Consider the following 25,875-nt stretch of genomic DNA (forward strand, 5'->3'; position numbering starts at 1 on the left):
TTTTGTATTTTTATTTTGAAACAGGGTCTCACTGAGTTGCAGAGGGGCTCATTAAGTAGCTGAGGCTGCCTGTGAACCGCGATCCTCCTGTCTCAGCCTCCGGAATGCTGGGATTACAAGCGAGCATGCGCCACCATGCTGGCTTATCTTTTATTCTGAAACAGGGTCTCACTAAATTGCAGAGGGCCTCACTAAGTAGCTGAGGACTCATCAAGTACTGGGACTACAAGTGTGCACCATCATGCCTGGCTCTATTTTTAACCAGGGTCTCATTAGGTTGATAATGGCTTCACTACTTGCTGAGGCTGTCCTTGAACCTGTGATTCTCCTGTCTCAGCCTCCCAAATTCTGGGATTATAATGTGTGTCACCATGGCCGGCTTTTTTTTTTTTTTTGTGTGTGTGTGTGGTACTGGGGTTCCTGGAAGCCCTTCTACCTCCGGGCTACATTCCCAGACCTATTTTATGTTTTTATTTGGAAACAGGGTCTCTGAAGCCAGTGAGGTTGGCTTCAAACCTGCAGGATCCTCCTGTCTCCGCCTCCCAAATGCAGGGATTACAAGCGTGTTCTGCCATGCCGGCTAAGGCCGGCTTTTTTTTTTTTTTTGCGGGTCTGGGGATGGAACCCAGGGGCATTCGACCTCCGAGCTACACCCCCTGCCCTATTTTTTATTCTTTATTTTGAAACTGGGTCTCACTAAGTTGCAAAGGGCCTCACTAAGTAGCTGAGGCTATCTGCGAAGCGCGATCCTCTGGTCTCATCCTCCCAAATGCTGGGATTACAAGCGTGTGCCACCACGCCTGGCATTGATTTTAATTTTTTTTTTTTGTAGTGCTGGGGATTAAAACCAGGGGCATTCTACCTCTGAGCTACACCCCCAGCCCTATTTTTATTCTTTATTTTGTAACAGGGTCTCACTGAGTTGCAAAGGACCTCACTCATTAGCTGAGGCTGTCTGCAAACCACAATCCTCCTGTTTCAGCCTCCCAAATGCTGGGATTATGACCATTACAAACGTGAGCTACCACGCCCAGCTTTTTAAAAAGTTCTGACACATGGTCTTGCTAGGATGCTGACAGGCAAAATTGCTGAGGCTGGCCCTGAACCTGCAATCCTCTTATTTCAGCTTTCCAAGTACTGGGATTAGAGGCATGTGCCAACACACCCAGCTCAGTGAACTCTTCTGTGCTATTTTAGTTTTTGCCTCGTGTTTATTTTACCTTTCAAAGCACAAGTGAAGAAAGCATGCTCACAGTTCTGTCCAGCACTGGACATCCTCTGCTTAGCCATATTACTGTGTGAACTTGGATCCTGCCAGGTGGGGGGGGATCAAGCCACTTCCATTAGAAAAGGAAAGACACAAATGACAAAGGAGACTAAAGCCAGGACCCAGAGGCAGCAGCTCCTTTTCCATGACCGCGGGCCAGGACGGGAGGCGACCAGTGGGCTGGACATGGCTGGGCCTGGTCCCAGCTGACTCTGGGCCCTGGCCTCCAACCAGGGTGGTTCCCTCAGGCCCTGGCTAATTAGACTAATTAGCACAGCTATCTGCCTAGCTGAGGATACTTGAGGATTCTGCCAAGGATACTTGCCAGGGCTGCACCCTCGGTGGCAATGGCTGCAGATTGTCCTGGAGGGATGGCTGGGGGAAGCCAGCAGGGAGCAGGGGCGGAGCCTGGGGTTTGGGGCCAGGTCTTTTTTGCTTTCCTCCCTGGCTGTACTGAGCTGGACCTGGGGGGCCCTCTGGACCTGAGGAAGCGGGGAGCCGACTGCCAGGTGCCAACCACCGAGCACAGCACCCATCAGCCACTAAATCCCAGCATCACCTCTGGGGCTTGTACATTTCGTGTGTGTGTGTGTGTGTGTGTGTGTGTGTGTGTGTGTGTGTTATTGGGGATGGAACCCAGGGCCATTCTACCTCCGAGCTACACCCCTAGCCCTTTTTGTCTTAATTCTTTAATTTGAAATAGGGTCTGAGTTGCAAAGGGCCTCACTAAGTAGCCGAGACTGATTGCAAACCAAGATCTTCCTGTGTCAGCCTCCCAAATGCTGGGATTACAAGCGTGCACCACAACACCCAGCCACTCCCTTCTTCCTGTTTGCAGCTGGGGAAACTAAGGTGGAGAAAGCTGAGGACTCTCAGAACCCACATTTGAGTGGGGGTAGTAGTGCACTCCTGTAATCCCAGTATTTGGGATGCTGAGAATGGAGGACTGAAGGTTTAAGGACAGCCTCAGCAAGTAGTGAGACTTTCATCAACTTAGTGAAAAACTCTTTTTTCTTTGCAGTACTGGGGATTGAACCCAGGAGGTATTCTACCTCAGAGCTACACTCCAGTACTATTTTTATTCTTTATTTTGAAACAGGGTCTCACTGAGTTGCAAAGGGACTAAATATCTGAGGCTGTCCTTGAACCATGAGCCTCCTGTCTCAGCAAGCATGTGCCACCACACACATTGCAGCCCTATTTTTTTTGTGTGTGTGTGGGTCTGGGGATGGAACCCAGAAGCATTCGACCTCTGAGCTATGCCCCCTGCCCTATTTCTTTTTTATTTTGGTGGTACTGGGGTTCCTGGAAGCCCTTCTACGTCCGGTCTACATTCCCAGACCTATTTTATATTTTTATTTGGAAACAGGGTCTCTTAAGCCAGCGCGGCTGGCTTCAAACCTGCGCGATCCTCCTGTCTCCGCCTCCCAAGCACGGGGATTACAAGCATGCGCCACCATGCCCGGCTATTTTTTATTCTTTATTTTGAAACCGAGTCTCACTGAGTTGTAAAGGGCCTCACTAAGTAGCTGAGGCTGTCTACAAACTGCGATCCTCTAGTCTCATCCTCCCAAGTTCTGGGATTACAAGCGTGCGCCACCACGCCTGGCTCCCTAGCCCTATTTGGAAACAGTCTCACTAAGTTGTGGAGGGCCTAAGTAGCTGAGGCTGGCCATGAACCTGTAAGGACAATGGCGCTTGCAGTGATCAAGCCTGCACACCGAGCCCAGGCATGCCACTCGAGTGCACTGCACCACAATGGTCTCATCTGGAAAATGGGATGTGAAGTACCTTTACCTCATCATTCTGTAGTGAGGATTACATGTATCAGTGCAGGGCCAGGCATGGTGGCCCACACCTGTAATCCCAGGACTGGGAGGCTGGGATAGGAGGATTGCAGGTATTGATAAATGTAGGTAAATAAGATACAAAGGAATTCTTCTTGTGCTTTGGGTTAAAATTTCAGGGACACATTATATGTAGATTAAAAAAACCCAGTTTAATCTCAAATAATTTTTTTCCAGAAATAAAAGTGGTTTCTGGAAAACAAGGACAGGTAATTTAAAAGTGCTCCTCACAATGAAAAGGGCACTATCTCCAAAGTGCTCAGGGGAAGTTCAGATAACACACCTTCAAAGCCAGGTGTGTTGGTGCATACTCATAATCCCAGCTACGAAGGAGGCTGAGACAGGAGACAGGAGGATTGCAGGTTTGAAACTAGCCTCAGCAACTTAGATCCTGTTTACAAAAAAAAAAAAAAAGGTTATATAAAGGGCTGGGGGATAGAATACCCTTCATTTTTTTTTCCCTGTGCAATACTGAGGATTGAGTCCAGGGGCATTCTACCTCTGATCTATACTCCCAGCTCTAATTTTTATTTAGAAACAAGGTCTTGCTAAGTTGATGAGTCTCACTAAGTTGCTGAGGCTATCCTCAAACCTGTGATCCTGTCTCAATCTCCCAAGTACAGGGATTACAGGTATGCGCTGCCATGCCCAACTTGAATGTCATTATATTTGTTTATTTATTTATTTGTTTTGGTAGTACTGGGGGTGGAACCCAGGAGCTTTTCTACCTCCGTGCTATACTCCCAGACCTATTTTATACTTTGGAAACAGGGTCTCACTAAGTTGCTGAGAGCCTCACTCAGTAGCTGAGGCTAGCTTCAAACCTTTGCGATCCTCCCGTCTCAGCCTCCCAAGTACTGGGATCACAAGCATACGCCAGCACGCCCGGCGAATGTCATTATATTTGGAAATAGGGTCTTTCTGTGTGTGTGGTACTGCAGATTGAACTCAGGGGTATTCCACCTCTGAGCTAAACCTCCAGCCCTATTTTATTTTTTATTTTGAACAGGGTCTTGCTGAGCTTCTGAGAATATTGAACCTGCCATCCTTCTATTTCAGCCTCCCGCGTACTGAGATTAGAGGTGTGCACTACACACCCTGCCTGCCTAGAAATAGAGCCTTTAACAGCGGTAATCACGTTAAAATGGCTGGCCCTCACCTGAGGTCTTTGCAGAAAGGGGAGATGTGGTTACAGGACACATAGAGAGGAAGAAGAAGAAGGCAGAGAAGATGATGAAGGCAGAGGTCGGAGGAGGTAGCTATACACAGAGAATGCTAAAGATCACAGGAAACCACCACACCCTAGGAGAGAGGCCTGGAACAGATCGGGAAGCCGCCACGTGGACTGACCTCAGCCTCTGGTCTCCAGAGCTGTGAGGTGCCATGATCTCACTGCTGCTGTTTGGATCCATCACACTGTATTGACACAGCCCCAGCAAAGTGATGGAGACGGTGGGAGCACCAGGGCATGGGGACCTGCAGCAGCAGCTCCTGCGGGAAGGGCTGCCAGAGGGCTGCAGAGCGTGGAGGAGCACATCAGGTCAGCAGGGCTTGGCTTCTGGCCAGATGTCTGCCGGGCATGGTTGTGCACACTTGTAATCTCAGCATTTGGGAGGCTGAGACTGGAGGATAGCGGTTCGTGGACAGCCTCAGCTACCTAGTGGGGCTCTTTGCAACTCAGTGAGACTGTTTCAAAGTAAAAAACAAAAAATAGGGATGGGGGTGTAGCTCGGAGGTAAAATGCCCTTGGGTTCCATCCCTAGTACCAAAAAAAAAAAAAAAAGGAAAAGTGGGGGCCTTACATAAATGTTTACTTGTTGGAGGTTGCAGTGAATAAAATGAGATCCATGCTTGTATGTCTACTGACTGAGCAACCTACAGTGTGCCAGACAGGTGGCAGGTGCCTATGATTCAGAGCAAAGTGGCACAGAGTGACAGCGGGGACACCGAAGGCCAGGAAGGCCGCCTGAGCCACCTGGAGCCACCCGGGGAGGTTCTGAGGAAGAGCACTCCAGGCATGGGTGCAGCTGGTGCAAAGGCCCGGGGGTGGTTTTGCGCTGCCCACAGCCCAGCTCTGCTCAGCCCGATTCATCCACTGCCTCCTCTGTGGCTCTGCCTGGGCGTCTTCCGCGTACCTCAACCACCACACTGCATGTTTTGGCCGGGGCTGGGCCTGACCCTCCCAGGCCCACTCGGCCATGCTCAGTGCCCAGCCTGGCTCAAGGCAATCTACCCTCCTGGCTGGCTTCCAGTGAAGCATCTCCATTCACACGCCCCAGCCTGCCAGAGACCCTGCTGCCGGCCTGCTTCACCTTCACGTCTGCCCCCTGCCCTCCATGCCCACCTGCTCCAGCTCCCCAGGTCCTGCCTGGACCATGACAACGGCTCCACCCTGACCCTCACAGGCCGGTTCCCCACGTGCAGCACAGGGGCCCTGTGATCGCCAACTTAGATCATATCATGCCCCTCCTCTGTTTGTTTTTTGTGTTACTGGGGATTGAACCCAGGGCTCTCGACCACTAAACTACACAGCCCTTTTTAATTTTTAAACTTGAAATAGGGTCTCAGTAAGTTGCCAGGCTGGTTTCACACCAGTGATCCTCCTGTCTCAGTCTCCCAAGGGCTGGGATCACAGGTACGTGCCTGGCTGCCCTCCTGTTGTTTCACCCCGCCTATCCCAGTGGCATCTTGTCACTTATGACTTTTTCTGGTCCTTAAGAACTTAAGGGCAGTCTCCCTCCAAACTTCATCCCCAGTTCTTATTATTTATTTTGAAACAGGGTCTCACCAAGTTGTGGAGGGCCTTGCTAAGTTGCTGAGCTTGCTGAGAAGAGGGATCCTTCTGTCTCAGCCTTCAAGTATTGGGGTTACAGGCATGCACCATCATGCCTGGCTCCCGGTCACTTGCAACAGACACTAAAGCCCTTACGTGAGGCCCACAAGACCCTCTATGATCTGTCTCCACCGCCATCCTGACCAGTGTCCTTTACCTGATGCTCAACTGCTATAGGCACAAGAATACTAGGGATTGAACCCAGGGGTGCTCTACCTATGAGCTATACTTCCAGCCTTATTTTATTTTGCAGTACTGGGGATGGAACCCAGGGACATTCTACCTCCAAGCTATACCCCCTGCCCTATTTTTTATTCTTTATTTTGAAACAGGGTCTCACTGGGTTGCAAAGGGCCTCACTAAGTAGCAGCTGAGGCTGTCCTCGAACAGAAGCCCTCCTGTCTCAGCCTCCCAAATGCTGGGCTTACAAAGTGTGCCACCACACCCAGCTCTATTTTTTTTTGGTTTTGAAACGGGGTCTTGCCAAGTTGCTGCAAGGCCTCGCTAAACTGCCGAGGCTGGCCTTGAACGGCTGCCACAGGGACTTCTGCAGTTGCTATCCCCCCACCCTGGAATGCTCTTCATCCACATACCACACAGGGCTAGCCATCACCTGACCTATGCCTTCTTTTCTTCTTGACTGAATTCCTGACCCGAGAGCGAGCACCTGTGTCTAGTTGACATTCAGATCCCAAGGGTGCAGATCTGCGCGGCCACCTTTCCAATGAGTGCGGAGGCAGCCCCTGGTCCCCGCCCAGGGCCACCCAGCCTGCCCCAGGCACTTACTTCTTGGGGTCAGTGAAGGTGAGCAGCCGCGGTGGGGGCTCCTCTGTCCTCTTCCACCCCGCTGGGTGCTTACTGCGCACGGGCTGCTTGGAGAAGAAGGACTTGGGGACGGAGGTGGAGAGCTGGGCCAGCTGGGAGGGCCGGGGAGTCTCTGCACTGGCATTTTTGTAAACCTGAGTGGGGTAGCCAGCCCTCGAGCCCATGTCACTGAAGGAAAAAAAAAAGTGAAATAAAGTTCATTGACACAGGAGAGATACATATAACGACTGCTGTGGAATTCCTACAATGCTGAAGCCTACATGGAGCAAAGGGAAGTGCCTCACAGTCCCAGAACCACGCCGGAAACAGCCCTGGCACACGCGGCATCTCTCCGGGAGCCTAGCCATCCCTGGTCCCTTCAGTGCAACCTACACAGCCAAATGGGGCGTCCCGCTGCCCATCTCTAGCGGCAGCCACAGGAGGCACTGCGCTCTGTTTCCTCCTTCCTTTTCTGTGTACTAAAAACATGTATGAGCTGGACATGGTGGTGCACACCTGTAATCCCAGCACTTGAGAGGCTGAGACAGGAGGATCACAGATTGAAGGACAGCCTCAACAATTTAGCAAGACTCTCAGCAACCTAGAGAGACACTGTTTCAATCCATAGTACCACAAAATGAATAAATAAATAAGTAAATAAATTTTTTTGTTGCAGTACTGGGGATGGAATCCAGGGGCACTCTACCTCCAAACTACACTACCAGCCCTATTTTTTTTATTCCTTACTTTGAAACAGGGTCTCACTGAGTGGCAAAGGGCCTCACAAAATAGCTGAGGGTGTCCATGAACCATGATCCTCCTGTCTCATCCTCCCAAATGCTGGGATTACAAGTGTGTGCCACCATGCCCGGCTTAATTAATTAACTAATTTTTTTTTTTGTGTGTGTGGTACTGGGGATAGAACCCAGGGGCTTTCTACCTCCAGGCTATACTCCCAGATCTATTTTTTTTGTTTTATTTGGAAACAGGGTCTCACTAGATTTCTGAGAGCCTCACTAAGTAGCTGAGGCTGGCTTCGAATCTCTGCGATCCTCCTGTCTCAGCCTCACAAGTATTGGGATTACAAGGGTGTGCCACCACGCCCGGCTTGATTAATTGAAAAAAGATGATTAAAAAGAAAAAGCCAGGTGTGGTGGTGCACACTTGTAATCCTAGTATTTGGAGGCTGAGACAAGAGGATTGCGGGTTCGAAGCCAGCCTCAACAATTTAGGGAGGCCCTCCTCAATTTAGTGAGACCCTGTTTCCAAATAAGAAATAAAATCGGGCTGGGGGTTTAGTTCAGAGGTAAAATGCCTCTTGATTCAATCTCGGGTCACACACACACACACACACACACACACACACACACACACAAAGAGAGAGAGAGGGAGAGGGAGAGGGAGAGGGAGGGGGAGGGGAGAGAGAGAGAGAGAGAGAGAGAGAGAGTGTGTGTGTGTGTGTGTGTGTGTGTGTGTGTGTGTGTGTGTGAGAGTGTGGAGGGAAGCCAGGCACGGTGGCATACACCTGTAATTTCAGATCTTGGGATGCTGAAACAGGCGAACTGCAGGTTCAAAGCCAGCCTTAGCAATTTAGAGAGGCCCTCAACAATTCAGGCAAGACTCTGCTTCCAAATAAAAGAGTAACTTGGGCTGGGGGTGTAGCTCAGAGGTAGAATGTCCCTGACTTCAATCCCTGGAATCACAAAACAAAAACAAACAAAAAACAGGCTGGGGTATAGCTCAGTGGTAGAGCGCTTGCCTAATGCACAAGGCCACGATTCCATCCCCAGAACCGGAAACACAAAAACAAAACAAGGAAAGAATGCGGAGTCCACAAATGGCCATGATCCTGAGGCCTCCCTAACCTGGGACCCTGTGTTCTGGAGATTGTAAATTTCCTCCAGGGATGAAGCAGGTCAGGGAAAGGGATATTGATCAAAGGGTACAAATTTAATTTAGAATGGAGGAGTTTAGTAATCATGGAAACCACAGTTAATAATACTGTGTATTTCTTCTTTTTTTGGTACTGGAGATTGAACCCAGAGGCATTCCACCTCCGAGCTACACTCAAAGCTACACCCCCATGCCAGCCCTATTTTTTACTCTTTATTTTGAAATAGAGTCTCACTAAATTGCATAAGGCCATACTAAGTAGCTGAGGCTGGCTACCAACTTGTGATCCTCCTGTTTCATCCTCCCAAGTACTGGGATTACAAGCATGCACTACCATGCCTGGCTTCTATTTTTTTTTTTTTTTTTATGATAGTGGGATGGAACCCAGGGGCATTCTAACTCCAAGCGACACCTCCAGCCCTATTTTTAATTCTTTACTTTTGTTTTTTGTGGTACTGGGGATGGAACCTAGTGGCTTTCTATCCCGAGCTACACCCCAAAATCGATCGATTGATCGATCTATCTATAATTTATTTTGAAACAGGGTCTCACTAAGTTGCTGAGAGCCTCACTAAGTAGCTGATGCTGGTTTTGAACCTACACAATCCTCCTGTCTCAGCTTCCTAAGTGCTGGGATTACAAGTGTGCGCTACCACGTCCAGCTTTTATTTTTTATTTTGAAATAGGATCTCACTGAGTTGTAAAGGGCCTAAGTGGCTAAAGCTGGCCATGAATCTGGATCCTCTTATCTCAGTCTTCCAAATGCTGGGATTACAAGTATGCACCATCACGCCCGGCTCCAGATTTATATTTTATATGTTATTTGGAAACAGGTTCTCACTAAGTTGCTGAGAGCCTCACTTAGTAGCTGAGGCTGGCTTTGAACCTGCGCGATCCTCCTGTCTCAGCCTCCCAAGGGCAGGGATTACAAGTGAGTGACATCATGCCTGGCTATATATATCTACATATTTTTTGGTGGTACCGAGGATTGAATCCAGGGGCATTCTACCTCTGAGCTATTCCCCAGCCCTATTTTTTGTTCTTTATTTTGAAACAGGGTCTCACTGAGTTGCAAAGGGCCTCACTAAGTAGCTGAGGCTGGCTGCGATCTTCCTGTCTCGGCCTCTTGAATGCTGGGATTACAAGCGTGAGCCACCACGCCTGGCTTATTTTCTATTTTGAAATGGCATCTCACTAGGTTGCTGAGAGTCTTTTGCTATATTTCTGAGTTTGTATTGAATCTTTGATCCTTTTGTCTCGACCCCCCAAATACTGGGATTACAGGTTTGTACGGCCATGCCCAAATGTGTGTGTGTGTGTGTGTGTGTGTGTGTGTGTGTGTGTGTGTGTATACATACATACATACATATATATGTAATTTTTTTTGTGGTTCTAGGAATTGAACCTAGGGGCATCTACTTCCAGACTATACCCCTAACCCAACATTTATTTATTTATTTTTGCGGGTCTGGGGGTGGAACCCAGGGGCATTCTACCTCTGAGCTACACCCCCTGCCCTATTTTTTATTCTTTATTTTGAAACCGGGTCTCACTAAGTTGCAGAGGGCCTCACTAAAGTAGCTGAGGCTGTCCGCGAACCGCGATCCTCCGGTCTCAGCCTCCCGAATGCTGGGATTACAAGCGTGCGCCACCACGCCCAGCTCTATTTATTTATTTTTATGGTACTGGGGGTTGAACCCAGAGGCATTCTACCTCTGAGCTATAGCCCCAGCCCTATCTTTTTTTTTTTTAAACAAGTTCTAAGTTGCATTGGGCCTCACTAAATAGTTGATGCTTGCCATGAACCTGTGATCCTCCTGTCTCAGCCTCCCAAGGTACTGGGATTATAAGTATGCACTACCATGCCTATTTTGGAACAGTCTTGCTAAATTATTGCCATCTTCACTAATTTGCTGAGGCTAACTTCAAATCTTCAATCCTCCTGTCTCAGTTTCCCAAGTACTGGGATTATAGGCATGCGCCACAAACACCTGTTTTATATATTTCAATATTGCTCCTGGAATCGATTTTTTAAAAATGTTCTTACTACAAAAAGGATGTGAAAGATGTTAATTAGCCTGACTGAATCTTTTTTTTTTGCGGTACTAGGGATTGAGCCCAGGGGAATTTTACCTCTGAGCTATACCTCCAGCCCCATTTTATTTCTTATTTGGAAATAGTCACCACGTGTGGCTCCCAATCCTATTACACTTACACTTACACACACACGGTCTCATTAAATTTCAGAGGGCCTCACTAGTTAGCTGAGGTTTGCCATGAGCCTTCAATCCTCCTATCCCAGCCTCTCAAGCACTGGGATTACAGGCATGTGCCACCATGCCTGGCCTACCCTGTACTCTTTTTTTTTTTTTTTTTTTTGGTGGTACTGGGGTTTCTGGAAACCCTTCTACCAGACCTATTTTATACTTTTTCTTTTATTTGGAAACAGGGTCTCTTAAAACAGCACGGCTAGCTTCGAACCTGTGCAATCCTCCTGTCTCCGCCTCCCAAGTGCGGGGATTACAAGCATGTGCCACTACGCCCGGCTACCCTGTATTCTGAATGAGAATAATTGTAATAATAAATACATAATAAGCTAGGTGTGGTGGCACCTGCCTATAATCCCAGTAAGTAGGAGGTTGGGACAGGAGGATTGCATGTTGGAAGCCAGCCTCAGCAATTTAGCGAGGCCCTCAGCAACTTACTGAGACACTAATTCAAAATCTAGAATAAAAGCCAGGCGTGGTGGTGCATACTTGTAATCCCAGTATTTGGAAAGCTGAGACAGGAGGATCAAAGGTTCATGGCCAGCCTAAACAGTTTAGTAAGGCTCTGTTTCAAAGTAAAAGATCTAATGCTAGATGTGGTGGTGTACACTTGTGATTCCAATTCTTGGAAGGCTGAGACAGGCAGATTGCAGGGTTCATGGCCGGCCTCAGCAACTTTGTGAGACCCTGTTTCAAAATAAAAGCATAAAATGAGGCTAGGGTAGGGTATAACTCAGATGTAGAATGCCCCTGGGTTCCATTCTCAGTACCACCACCACCAAAAAAAAAAAAAAAAAAAGAAAGAAAGAAGAAAGAAAGAAAGGAAGGCAGGCAGGCAGGAAGTACAGCTTAGTGGTTGAGCACTTATCCATTTGCCCAGCATTCACTAGGCCCTTGGTTCAACCCCCAGTTCAACAAAAACAAAAGGGCTGGGGTGTTGCACGGAGGTAGAATGCCCCGGGTTCCACCCACAGTACCACACACATGGAAAAGTATCTTGAGACAGCCAGAGCTTGCTGCCTCCCCGAGTGCTGCCTGCTGGCATCACTGCCCCAGCCTCCTCTCCAGTCTCTTCACAAAGCAGATCAGGACACTTTCTGCTCAGGACCTGGTTCCGGCTATCTGAGGCGGAGAGCCCTCCCCCACAGATTTACACCATCAGCCCTGCCTCCTCTGCTACAGCCACACGGAAAGCTGTTCTACAAACATGCCACAAACATGTCTACCTGGGGCCTCTGCGCCGTTCCCTTGCTCCACAGATCTATAGTGGGTTCCTCCTTCCCTTGACTTTAAGGAGACAGTCTGGAAGGTTCCTCATCCCCAGCTGCGACTCTGTAGGTCTGTCATGTGTAACCCCAACCCTTTAACACAGCAAGGAGGGCCCCAGTGGATCCCAGGCCCCGGTTACCTTTCAGGACTGTGCCCCCGATGGTATGCTGGAGAGGCTGGCACGGCCTGGGGACGCGAGGCCTCGTGCTTCCTGCCTACTGGGAACGCCCAGCCGCGTCAGCTCCACAGGGCGCGGGGTCTCTCATCGCCCCTCTGGGCCCTGACAAATTGCCCTGGAACCCAGAGAGCTGTGCAGCATGCAGCCTCCAGGGAGGGTGGGCCGGTGGCCAGCGCCAGGATCACTCAGCCCACTGTGGTGCCCAGGGCTGGCGCTGGCGCCTGGCAGTGCGCCTGGCAGCCCGGCTCCCATGACGAATGTCTGGGGGAGGGGGAGGGTGTGTGAAGCCACCAGAGCCTTCGAAGGCACAGGCTGCTACAGGCTGCAACAGCTTCCAGGGCCAGGGCTGGAGCCCAGGCAGGGCCTGGCTGGGGGTTCCCTGCTCCAGCATGGCAGAGCTCACTTCCCAGTGGCCTTTGAATTGCCCTTCATTCTTCTCCTCTCTCCCCCCAAAGAGCCTATGTTACCCAGAGAAGCGGGGAAATTGTTTTAAAAACTTAAGTGAGATTCGGGGCTCAAATGCCTCCTAGGCCTTCCATGTCCCCCAGAGTCCAATCCTAGCATCGGAGTATCATACTCCTGCCTGAACTGGGCTTTAGCCCCCCTCGCCAATCTGGCTCCGGCCAATCCCCTCCTTTGCCACCTGCCCCACCCCCCTCTGGCCATCTGACCTTTTGCAGAATAGGGCGGGCGAATGAGTTCATCCTGGGGTACTGGCATCTGCTCTCCAAGCTGCCTGGGCCACCCCCTGGCTTCCTAAGACACACCACCTCCCCCAGGGGCCTTCTGCATCCCCCATGCTCTTCTGTTTGCTTTTTCTCCCAGCACTGCTCACCACCTGGCATATCGCATGGCCGTGTGGCTGTCTATCTGTCTGTCTGGCTCTGCCTGCAGGAGGTTGTCAGCTCACAAGGCAGGATGACACTCTGTTCCCTTGCTCCCTCCCCTCTCTGGGACAAGGCTCAGAATGGTGGGCACTGTGATGGTCCACACTGGAGAGCACTGTGCCTGCCTGCCCACCCGCCCTCCTCTCCTCGGATCCCAAGGGTCGATCCTGAAGCCCCCAATCCCATCCCGGCGATGCTGCTGACACACTGACACACACTCAGCGGCTCGCGTCTTGGCTCCAGAGCCAAAGCTTTTTCTCTCAGATCCTGGCTCACTGCCGCCTTCAAAACACAAATCTTAAGCTGGGCATAGTGGCGTATGCTTGAAATCCCGGCATTTGGGAGGCTGAGACACACAGGTTCACAGCCAGCCTCAGCTACTTAGTGAGGTCCTCCACAACTTAGTGAGACCCTATTTCAAAATAAAGACTAAAAAATAGAGCCAGGCGTGGTGGGGCACACTTGTAATCCCAGCATTTGGGAGGCTGAGACAGGAAGATCGTGGTTCATGGCTGGCCTCAGCTGCTTAGTGAGGCCCTCTGTAACTTAGTGAGACCCTGTTTCAAAATTAAGCAATAAAAAATAGGGCTGGGGGTGTAGCTTGGAGGTAAAATGCTCCTGGGTTCATTTCCCAGTACCACAATAAACAAACAAACAAATAAATATAAAGTAGGGCTGGGGTGAAGTTAGGAGGTAGAATGCCTCTAGGTTTAATCTCTAGTACTAAAAAAAAAAAAAAAAAAGGTAAATAAATAAAACCCACAAATCTTCCTGAATCGCCCTCTCTGCTGAAACCTTTCCTGGCTGTCCTATGCTTTTTGGGTCAACTCTAAAGTGCACCTGGGAGCCAGGAGACCTCTCTGACACCCCTGACATATGGTCAGCTGCCCCCTCAGTTTCTATGCTTGAGCCAAGGGGCCTGTATTCAGTGTCCTGAAGGCCTCCCTCCTCACCTCAGGGCCTTTGTGCCTGCTATCCTCCCACACTCACAAGTAGACACTTTAGCTGGCTGTGGTGGCATGCACCTGAAACCTCAGTACCTGGAAGGCCAACACATGCTTAAAACCCCAGTACCTGGGAGGCTGAGACCAGAGAATCACAGATTTGAGATTAGCCTGTGAACCCTGTGACAACCCAATGACACCCTGTTTCAACCCCCTCCAAAAAAAAAAAAAAAAGAAAGAAAGAAAAAGCCGCCGGCCATGGTGGCTCACACTTGTAATCCCAGCATTTGGGAGGCTGAGACCGGAGGATCGCGGTTTGCGGACAGCCTCAGAACTTAGTGAGGCCCTCTGCAACTCAGTGAGACCCGGTTTCAAAATAAAGAATAAGAAATAGGGCAGGGGGTGTAGCTTGGAGGTCGAATGCTCCTGGGCTCCACCCCCAGACCCGCAAAAAAAAGAAAAAGAAAAAGAGAAACCAACTAAACAAACAAACAAAACAAAACTTACAGTTAAAGCCAAGGGTATAGCTCAGTGGTAAAGTGTGTGCTTAGCAAGTCTACCAGGGACCTAACCCAAGGCCCTAGGTTGATCCTTGGTAACTCCACCCCCAGTAAAAGTGTAACATAGCTCATATATAGCAGATTATATGAGATATGTGGTTTTTTTTTTTTTTTTTTTTTTTTTTTTTTTGGTGGTGCTGGGGTTCCTGGAAGCCCTTCTACCTCAGGGCTACACTCCCAGACCTATTTTATTTTTGGAAACAGGGTCTCCTAAACCAGCGCGGCTGGCTTCGAACCTGCGCGATCCTCCTGTCTCCGCCTCCCAAGCACGGGGATTACAAGCGTGCGCCACCACGCCCGGCACTTTTGTTTTGTTTTTTTGCGGTACTGGGGATGGAACCCAGGGATATTCTACCTTCAAGCGACACCCTCAGCCCTATTTTATATTCTTTTTTTTTTAACATAAAAATTCTTTATTTGTATATTCTGTATTTTGAAACAGGGCCTTACTGAGTTGCAAAGGGCCTCACTAAGTAGCTGAGGCTGTCTGTGAACCGTGATCCTCCTGTCTCAGCCTCCCAAATGCTGGGATTACAATGAGATTACAAGTGTGCACCACCATGCCCGGGGAGATATGTAGTTTAATTAACAGTTGTAACACACCTACATAAATAATTGCATCCCAGATCAAGAATATCTAACCAAGCCAGGCATGGTAACCCCAGCACACCCCCATGAGGGAGGTATCTGATTTATCCCTGATGTCACAGATGTAGAAACTGAGGCCCAGAGAGGTGCAGGCACTCACCAGAGACAGAGCCAAAGCCTGGTGGACGAAGTGCCTGACCTTGGTGGGTTGGCCTGGGGCCCACATCCTTATCCACCATCACTGTGTTTCTTTAAATCAACCAGTTCTATTCCCTTAACTTGCCCAAGTCAGTATCTGTGAAATCATGGGATGAGTTGCGAAAGCTTTTCCTAATACTCATTAAGGCAAACATATACCCATTTAAGACAAAACATTTCCCTCCCTGTGCCTCCCAAATCACCTCTAGCACCCCATTTTGGGAAATGCTATTCCACACTAAAGCCTGGTTGCCTAGGAGAAAACTTCAGGAAGCAGCTTTAATGAGTAGATAAGAATGATTTGCAATTAGCATCAATTGTCTGTATGCAAATTAAAGTCCCCAACTGCAGAGCCCTTTTTTGGTAGCAGGCTCCCCTCCCACCTCATTCCTTCTCCTTGTGGGCTCAGCAAATCCTCTCAGACACAGGGTAATTTTGTACCCAGCCCCATGCCTCAGCCAGCATCTACTCCTGGCACTGCTGCCTTTATGCCACTCATTTCAAAACCCTGCGATGATGCAGGTTCACTAACACAGGCCGATGCACCCAAGAGCGGCCACCACACTGACACCCCCTGGTGCCTCTCAGCCCCAGGACGCTCTAGGAGGGCACAGCTGTGTATCTTCTCAATGCTATGTCCTCTGTGGCAAGGGCTGGGACCTCATCTGAGTCTTAATAATTTTTCCTTAGTTTCCAGCACAGGTCTAGGCTAGGATAATTCCCTAAAAAATATAAGTGAAAGAAATGAATAGCTGGGCATGGTGGTGCACACCTGTAACCCTAGTACAGGAGGCTGAGACAGAAGGATCTCAGGTTTGAGGCCAGCCTCAGCAACTTAGTGAGACGCTGTTTCAAAATAAAAAATCAAAAGGGCTAGAGGTGTAGCTCCGAGGTAGAATGGCCCTGGGTTCACTCAGCAGTACAATCACTGATACCATAGCACTCTCAACCATGGGTAGTTATCAAATTTGCCAAAGAAACAGAATATTCCCACACAGAAACAAACACAAATGATTCTATCTCCGGGCTGTGGCCAAAAGGGTCTAAAGAGCTTGTAATCTTGGGAGGCTGAGACAAGAGGATCAAAGGTTCACGGCCAGGCTCAGCTACTTAGGCCTTCTGCAACTCAGTGAGACCCTGTTTCAAATTAAAGCATAAGCTGGGTATGGTGGCGCACGCTTGTGATCCTAGTACTTGGGAGGCTGAGACAAGAGGATTGCGCAGGTTCGAAGCCAGCGTCAGCCACTTAGTGAGACTCTCAGCAACTTAGTGAGACCTTGGGTAAAAATAAAATATAAAAAACTAGGACTGGGAGTGTAGTCCAGAGGTAGAAGACCCCTGGGTTCCATCCCCAATACCACACACACACACACACACACACACACACACACAAGAATAAAAAATAGGGTTGAGGATATAGCTCAGAGGTAGAATGCTCCTGGGTTTAATTCCTGGCAAAACACACACACACACACACACACACACACACACACACACACACACACGACCTAAGGGCCAGGTGTGGTGGTGCATGCCTATAATCTCTGTATTTGGGAAGTTGAGACAGGAGGATTGAAGGTTCAAGGACAACCTCAATAAGACCCAGTGAGACCTTGTTTTCAAATAAGAAATAAAATCGGGCTGGCGGCGTAGCTGGATGGTAGAACGCCGCCTCTGGGTTCAATCCCTAGTACCAAGCTGGGTGTGGTGGCACACACTTGTAATCCCAGTAATTGGGAGGCTGAGGCAGGAGGATTGGGGGTTTGTGGACAGACAGCCCCAGCTACTTAGTGAGGCCTTATGCAACTTAGTGAGACCCTGTTTCAAAATAAAGAATTTAAAACAAAATAGGTCTGGGGATGTAGCTCAGATATAGAATAAATACCCGGTACTGCAAAACAAAAAAACAAAAAAAACCTCACAAAAACACAAAAACAACCACCAAACGAAAAACGCCCCCCCTGCACCAATGCATACTCTTGAGCCCCAACCTGACTCACCGAATCAGAAAGTTTGGCACTTTGCTGATCACGCTTAAGAGGACTGTCTGGGGACCACTACCCGACACTAGAGCAGCTGGAACAACTGTACTCTCCTTGAGGGGGAGAAGGTCACATGACACCACTTGCTGTAGGGAGTTCTAGGAAAGTGCTTGGTTTCTCCATGGAGAGGGGGCCTGCACAGATGCAACCTCTCCCTTTGTTCTCTGTCCCCGCCTTGCCATCCCTGGGTGCCATCTGGAGACCAGAGAGACTCAGGCCAGCTTGGGAAGGGTGGCAGAGCAGGAAGTCTCAGGGCCCCAGTCCTTGAGGCCTCCCTGAGCTGTGGCACCAGTTGACTCTGCCCTCTGGATTTCAAGTCTGGGGACTGTTACCCTCCATTGATTTAAGCCACAGTCAAATGCATTTCCTAACAGATATGGTGTGTGACCCCCCCACAAAGCCTAAAAACCACTGGTCTCAGCAGAGACAGAAGAAAAGAGAGAGAAAAGGTCAGGGACAGATGGAGCCAGCCAGCCAGGGGCAGCGCAAGCAAGCTACCATGGAAGAACATGTATCTGTGAGCACGTTTCTGGAGAGGGGGCCCCAGCAGCAGGGAAGCAGGAGAGTGGTCAGGATCGCCTGGGTAGTCCCTTACCTGGGCTGCCTGGGCGGGTCTCGGCTGCCCCCCGCCAGGCCTGTGGGGGTGCTGGAGCCCGAGGAGTACAGCTTTGGTCGGTAGCCCTTGTTCTGGCCAGCAACTGTGGGGGCAGGTGAGACCTCTCGTCGTCTGTCTGTGTGGTGGGACCTCCCAGTGGCCTCGCGGCCCCCGCCACAGAGGCCCATGCTTCCAGGGGGCTTGTGTGGCTTGGTGGGCCGCGGCACCTTGGCCAGGGACATACAGCTGGGGCTGGAGGTGTAGAGCGTGGTGTCGATGCCGCTGTCGCTGGAGCCGCCCTTGGAGAGGGGGTCTTGCTCTGGCTCCAGGGGGTCCAGAGGGTCGAACCAGCGGTCATCACTGTGGCTGCTGGACGCGTTGCTGGACAGGGTATTGCTGCTGGAATGGCTGGAGTACTGAGGTTCGCCCTGGAAGGAGGGAAGGGGTGTCACCCTAGATTCTAGGACGGGCGCCCCACCCAGTCTTCCCTCTGCCTGAGCGTGAGCCCTGGAACCACACAGCTTCACATCCTGCGTACAGCTGGGTTACCTGGGGCAAGTGATTTACGTTCTCTTTAGCTCTGTTTCCTCAACTATAAAATGGGGTGTGTGTGTGAGCGATTAAATAACCCTGCCTTGGGGGTTGCTAGGGGAACCAAATGATATTATGTAGCTAGCATGTTCCCCACTTCTCAAACTCAAGTGTCTACAACAGTTCCCTTCCTCCCCCATTTCCTGGAGAGTGCAGGAAGCCAGCAGGGCCACAGAGCGGGGAAGCCAGGGCCCCTATCACCCTGTGCAGTGCTGCGTCCTCAGTGCCTGCCCTGCACTGTAACACGGAGGGAAACCAATCCTACTGCCCCAGACTCTGCGGTGGCTGGTACAGCAGTTTGTGTACCCAGACTATTGTAATCAGGAGGAAACTATGGCTTAAGGAGGTAAAGAAGACTGGCTGGTGAAGGCTGGAGCCATGACTTGAAACTGGCTGGCTCTAATTTGACCAAGTATGTAGCCTTCTGCAGAAAGCGGAGGAGATGTTCCAAGGCCGCTCCCAGGGAAGGCTGCCCAGCCACGGCTGCCAGGACCTCGGGCCTCTTGCCCTTGCAGGTCTGGCCGCCAGGGTGGGGCCTGGGAGGCCCAGACTCACTTTGGAATGCCTGTTGGGGGAATCTTTGCCTGCCGCATCCTGCCTGGAGCTGTGCTTGCTTGTGCTGCTTCCAGCCATGGCCGAGAGCCGCGCCTGGGCGGGCACGTGCCACAAAGGCTCTGCAGAAAGACAGGAGATACACCAGTGGTTAGGGCGACGCAGGCCAGGGCCTGAGAAAGCTGGCTCTCAATATGGCTCGATGGTCCTGTGCCAGCCTGTCTGCTCACCCTAGGTGTGACCCCATCGACTTATGCCTGGGGCCTAACAACCCTCGACAGCAGGGAGCACTGACCTGAGCCCTCACAAGGCGCAGGCACCGGTCTAAGAGGCTTACGCCTGGGTTAACTCACTGGAACCGTTCCGCAGTCCTCTATCGTTTCCAAATGAGGCAAGCACATTTTGACACTGGCCATTTGGATTTTCTTTTTTATAAATGTGTTCTTCATTTCCTTTCCTGTCTTTTTTGTAATATTGTCTTTTACACATTATGTTTTTCACATTATGTAAGGCAGCTATCCTTTTTTGGCTAAATGTACACAATATTTTAAGAAACAAAAACGCCATCTTACTAAATCCTGCCCTGTAACTTGACTTTTCACTTTATACCGTATCTACACTTGCCCCTCACTTCACAGCTTCACTATACACTTGAACACAGCTGAACACGAAGTTCATTTGGGGCATTTTACCTCTGAGCTACATACCTAGCACTTTTTATCTTCTTTTCTTTTTGTGGGTCTGGGGATGGAACCCAGGGGCATTTGACCTCAGAGCTACACCTTCTGCCCTATTTTTAAATTTATTTTTTGTCCGTCTTTCTTTCTTTCTTTCTTTCTTTCTTTCTTTCTTTCTTTCTTTCTTTCTTTTTTGGTGGGTCTGGGAATGGAACCCAGAGGCATTTGACCTCCAAGCTACACCCCCTGCCCTATTTTTTTTTTTTATTCTTTATTTGAAAACAGGGTCTCACTAAGTTGTGGAGGGCCTCACTAAGTAGCTGAGGCTGTCTGCAAACTGCGATCCCCTCGATTCTCCAGTCTCAGCCTCTCAATGCTAGAATGCTAGGATTACAAGCTTGCGGGGCCACCACTACCTGTGCCTGCCCTATTTTTATTCTTTATTTTGAAACAGTGTCTCACTAAGTTGCAGAGGTCCTCACTAAGTAGTGGCCACCATGCCTGGCTTTTTTCTTTTTTTGAAACAGGGTCTCACCGGGAGTCTCACTAAGTTGCTGAGGCTGGCCTTGAACCTGAGATCCTCCTGCCTCAGCCTCCCCAGGTACTGAGTTACAGACATGTGCTGCCACACCTAAGTGACCACATTTTTAATAGCTGCACAGTATTCCATCAAGTTAATGTATACCAATTATTTGCCAATTTCCTACCAATGGATATTTAGGTGATGTTCAATTTTACTGTGTGACAATGTTACAGTGGGCTTTCCTTTACTCACAAGTTTGAGCAGGTACAGGACCACCTTTGGGACAGAGTTCTGCAAGCGGAACTGCTGGCTCAAGGGTGAAGCCAGTTTAAAACTGCAATGGCGGCTGTGGTGTGAACTGGTCTACATTCCCAAGGATGTCAATGTGGCTATCTCCCTTTAAAAAACTGACCGGCCCCAATGAAGGGTATTTAGTTAGCATCTAGTGAAATCACAAATGCAGCCAAGAGTGGTAGTGTACGCCTGTAATTCCAGTACCTGGGAGGCTGAGACAGGAGAATCACAGATTTGAGGCCACTAAATAGATTTTTTTTGTGTGTGTGTGGTACTGGGGATGGAACCCAAGGGCTTTCTACCTCTGGGCTACACTCCCAGATCTATTTCATATTTTATTTGGAAACAGGGTCTAAGTTGCTAAGAGCCTCATTAAGTTGCTGAGGCTGGCTTCGAACCTGTGATCCTCCAGTCTCAGCCTCCCAAGTACTGGGATTATAAGTATTATGCCCAGACAGCCCCAGAAATTTAGTGAGACTCTTGACAACTTAGGAGATCCTGTTCTCAACTAAAAAATAAAACAGAGCTCCAGGTATATCTCGTACATAGAATGCCCCTGGGTTCTACCCCCAGTACCCCCCTCACAACAAATAAATAAGTAAACAAATAAATAACAAATGCACTCAAGAATCTGAACCCAGGCAGTCCAACCCCAAAGCCCACACTTATTCAAAATAATTATAATAGAGCCAGGCATGGTGGCACACACTTGTAATCTAGTACTTAAGAGGCTGAGACAGGAGAATCACAGGTTTGAGGCCAGCCTCTGCAACTTAGTGAGGCTCTTAGCAACTTAGTGAGACTCTGTTTTCAAATAAAAAATAAAATAGGGCTGGAGGTGTAGCTCAGAGGTAAAAGGCCCCTGGGTTCAATTTCTAGTACCACAAAAAATTATAATGATCACTATTATTAACTATGTGTCTTGTGCCGGGCACTACTATGAGTGCTTTGCATGCATTATCCTGCTGTATGTCCCAAAACTGTGCGGAGGACATTAGCACCAATTCTAACAGAAGAACATCAAGACCCAGAGAGGTTAATAACTGGCCCACAGTGATACAGGCAGAAAGGGCCAGGCAGGAGGTGCAGCTGAGGTCAGTCTGGCATCAGAGCCTGTGCCCTCAAGGCTGGAACTCTTCTGGGCTTCCCCCCAACTGACAATACTGGTGGCGACTGAGGCTCAGGGCTGAAGAAGCAGGAGTCCTTATTCTTTTTTTTTTGCGGTACTGGGGATGGAACCCAGGGGCATTCTACAGCCAAGCTACATCCTCAGCCCTGTTTATTTATTCTTTATTTTTGAAACAAGGTCTCACTGAGTTCCAAAGGGCCTCACTAAGTAGCTGAGGCTGTCCTTGAACCGTGTCTTTCGTATTGGCCTCCCAAGTGCTGGGATTACAAGTGTGTGTCACCACGCCCAGCGAGGAGTCCTTATCCTTTTTTTTTTTTGGCGGGTCTGGGGATGAACCCAGGGGCAATTGACCTCCGAGCTACACCCCCTGCCCTATTTTTTTTATTCTTTATTTTGAAACCGGGTCTCACTGAGTTGCAGAGGGCCTCACTAAGTAGCTGAGGCTGTCCGAGAACCGTGATCCTCCGGTCTCAGCCTCCCGAATGCTGGGATTACAAGCGTGCGCCACCACGCCCGACTTTAGGAGTCCTTATTCTAACAGTGGGCTATCCTATGCTGGGGGCTAGGTGGGCATGATCTCACTGGGTCTCTAGACTGCCCCAGAAGGAGAGACACTTAGTAAGTACCCTGAGGCTGTGAAGTAGGAGGTTGCAGCTGCGGTCACATACCTGAGGGAGCCCAGCTCCCAATCACACGGCTGCTGCCCCAGGGTGGCTCAGGGGAGAGGACTTGGGGGTCCAGGCAGGACACTCAGAGCCGCCGCAGAGCAGGTCAGTTGGCTACAGCCTGGGCCCTGCCTGTGTGCCTTCCACTTGGGGGCCACAGATATGAGAAAAGCAGGGAGGCTGGCCTCCTGATTGGCCCACTCTTCCTCTGTATGTAGTTTGCCTCCTGGCGCATCTCACATTGTCCAGGAGGTGCTGCTCCCCTGGAAGGTGGCCACACCACTCAGAGAAGCACATCTCTACAGAGCCAAGCCCTGTGCAGTCACATCCAGCCTTAGATGTCGCTCCTAAGTGACCACTCCCACACTCTGCCTCTGGCCTGGACCTCCTGGGGCACTGCAGGTGCAAAGTCGCAGCCTCATGTGTATCTCCTGGGCACCCACAGAGCCAAAGCTGAATGCCCATCACCCCACACTGCATCTCCTGCAGCCTCCGGTGTGCCCAGGGGCTTCTCCATCCTTCTAGTCACTTAGACCCAAGCCCCTGTATCGTGCCGCCTCCTCTCACCTTCATCTGCCAGCAAGAAACCTGCTCAACTCTGCCTTCAAAATACCATACCCAGCTGGGCATGGTGACGCACGCTTGTCATCCCAGCATTCGGGAGGCTGAGACAGGAGGATATGGGTTCGCAGAAAGCCTCAGTGAGGCCCTTTGCAACTCACTGTTTCAAAATAAAGAATAAAAAAATTGGGCTGGGGGTGTAGCTTGGAGGTAGAATGCCCCTGGGTTCCATCCCCAGACACACACACACACACACACACACACACACACACACACACACACACACACCATACTCAAGCTAGGCATGGTAGTATATGCTTGTAATCCCAGTACTTGGGAGGCTGAGACAGGAGGATTGTGGTTCCAGACAGACTCAGCTACTTAGTGAGGCCCTTTGCAACTCAGTGAGACCCTGTTTCAAAATAAAGAGTAAAAAATAGAGCTGGGGGTATAGCTTGGAGGTACAATGTCCTTGGGTTCCATCCCCAGTACTGAAAAAAACAAAACCACAAAACCAAAAAACCATACCTAGCCGGATGCGGTGATGCATACTTGTAGTCCCAGCACTTGATTTTTTTTTTTTTCTTTTGCGGGTCTGGGGATGGAACCCAGGGACATTCTGCCTCTGAGCTATACCCCTGCCCTATTTTTTATTCTTTATTTTGAAACAGGGTCTCACTAAGTTGTGGAGGGACTCACTAAGTAATTGAGGCTGTCCGCGAACCACGATCCTCTGGTCTCAGCCTCCCGAATGCTGGGATTACAAGTGTGTGCCATCAAGCCCAGCTAGTCCCAGCACTTAGGAGGCTGAAACAGGAGGATTGCTGATTTATGGCTGGCCTCAGCTACTTAGTGAGGGACTTCACAACTTAGTAAGACCCTGTTTCAAAAATAAAGAAGAAATAGGGCTGGGATGTAGCTTGGAGGTAAAATGCCCTTGGGTTCACACCCAGCTGGGCATGGTGGCGCACGCTTGTAATTCCAGTACTCCTGGGTTCCATCCCCAGTACCCCCAAAACCAAAACAAAACCACAAAACAACAACCAAAACGCCATGTCCAGAAGCCTTGCCTCTCCCCTCCTCTGTCCCTACCATGTTAGCTCCCAGCTTCCCTAGAGGAAGCTGAGCAAGGGGGACCCTCCCATCCCTCCTCTGCGGCTCCCGCCCCACTCAGAGCAAAGGACAAGGCCTCACTGCAGCCCACAAAGCCGCATGTGCTCGGTCCCCTTCTCCCTCCTCTCCGGAGACAGGTGACCTCATCTGCCACCACTTCTCTGGACGTGGGGCCCCTCACTGTTCTTGGGGGCTGGGACTAGCTGCTTCCCCGCTGGAGCAGACTTCTGGAAAGTGGTTTGCTCCACGCTCCCCTAAGTCCATCTGCCCCAGCAGTGTGTTACTTTCTGCGCCATTCTCAGCACTGCGTAGATTCTGTCGTCACTGTGACCTGTTCACTGTCCATCTCTCCCACCAGGCTGTTGGCCTCCAGGAGGCAAGGACTGTCCCTGACGCACACTGTCCCCAGCGCCCAGCATTAGCAAATGTTGAATGAATGGTGGACGAAGGGCCACAGCCTTCCCATCCTGGCTGCCCGGTGCCCCTGGCCCTGATGCTGGGCCCGGCCCTTCACTGTTCCTCTGGATTGGCCTCTAGTTGCCTCTGGTTCTTTCCTCACTCTGACACGCTGGGGAGACGACAGCACATGTGATGTCCTGACACCATGGCCAGGCATCAGTGTGGGGCAGCTGGTGACCTTGGGGACACCTTCCCAACCTAGACTTTCCCGATGATGTCTATACACATTCCCCTGATCTGTGTGTGTGTGTGGGGGGGGGGCAGGGAAGGTGTTAGTTGTGTTAGTCAACTTATAACAAGGTCCCAAGGAAGTGAGAGGGAGTCGAGCTCTAGGGGACGAGCGGGAGGAGGGGAGAACAGTAAGCTCTGTGATACCTATCTGGGGCCCACAATAAACACTGGAAAAATTTCCTCCCCATTTTACACTCTGGTGTAATGAAACAGCCAAGCGACACTTTTCTTTTTCTGAACTGAGTGGGGAAAAAAGAAAAAAAAGATCAAGCTCTGTCTTGGGGCCGAGATTACAGATCCGCGCAGGCAGTGCCGGGCGGGATCAGCCGCTGAGGCCCTTGGGGATGGGAGGTGGATAAGCTTGCCTAAAACTGAACCATTATCCCTGGTTTAAGAGAACTGTGGGCCAGTGTGTGAGGAATTCTCCAGGCTACTAATCCTGGGGTACGTGACCTCTTCCCAACCCCACAGTGCTTGTGGAGCTGGGGAGGGGCTCATGGTCACCCCCAGTCCCTGGGGCCTAGATATCCTCACACAGCCCCTCAGATGACATCTCCATCTCTTTCTCCTCTGAGGTTCTGCTCTCTGATACTTTTATTTTCTCCTTTCTTCTTTTTTTTTTTTTTTTGGTGGGTCTGAGGATGGAACCCAGAGGCTTTCTACCTCCAGGCTACACCCCCAGCCCTATTTTTAATTCTTTATTTTGAAACAGGGTCTCACTGAGCTGCAAAGGGCCTCACTAAGTAGCTGAGCTGGCTGCGAACTTGCGATCTTCTAGTCTCAACCTCCCAAGTACTGGGATTACAAACGTGTGCCACCATGCTCGGCCCTAATTTTTATTTTATTTTTCTGGTACTGAGGGTGGAACCAGGGGCTTTTCTACTTCTGGGCTATACTCCCAGGCCTAT

At 50.1% G+C, this 25,875-nt stretch overlaps 1 protein-coding gene across 1 annotated transcript in view; it reads right to left on the reverse strand.

The window, feature by feature from the left end:
- The window catches only part of SIPA1L3 (signal induced proliferation associated 1 like 3), a gene marked incomplete at both ends in the record, with an annotated part of 125,267 nt that overhangs the window by 18,053 nt on the left and 81,339 nt on the right, over positions 1-25,875 (reverse strand). The window contains 3 exons of the mRNA XM_080704170.1: positions 6,734-6,940; positions 18,173-18,600; positions 19,319-19,437. Of these exons, the coding sequence (XP_080560296.1) occupies positions 6,734-6,940; positions 18,173-18,600; positions 19,319-19,437 (754 nt within the window). The remainder of the gene's footprint in view (positions 1-6,733; positions 6,941-18,172; positions 18,601-19,318; positions 19,438-25,875) is intronic.

This window comes from Muscardinus avellanarius, assembly GCF_963383645.1.
Source record: "Muscardinus avellanarius genome assembly, chromosome: 10".
Taxonomy (NCBI): Eukaryota; Metazoa; Chordata; class Mammalia; order Rodentia; family Gliridae; genus Muscardinus; species Muscardinus avellanarius.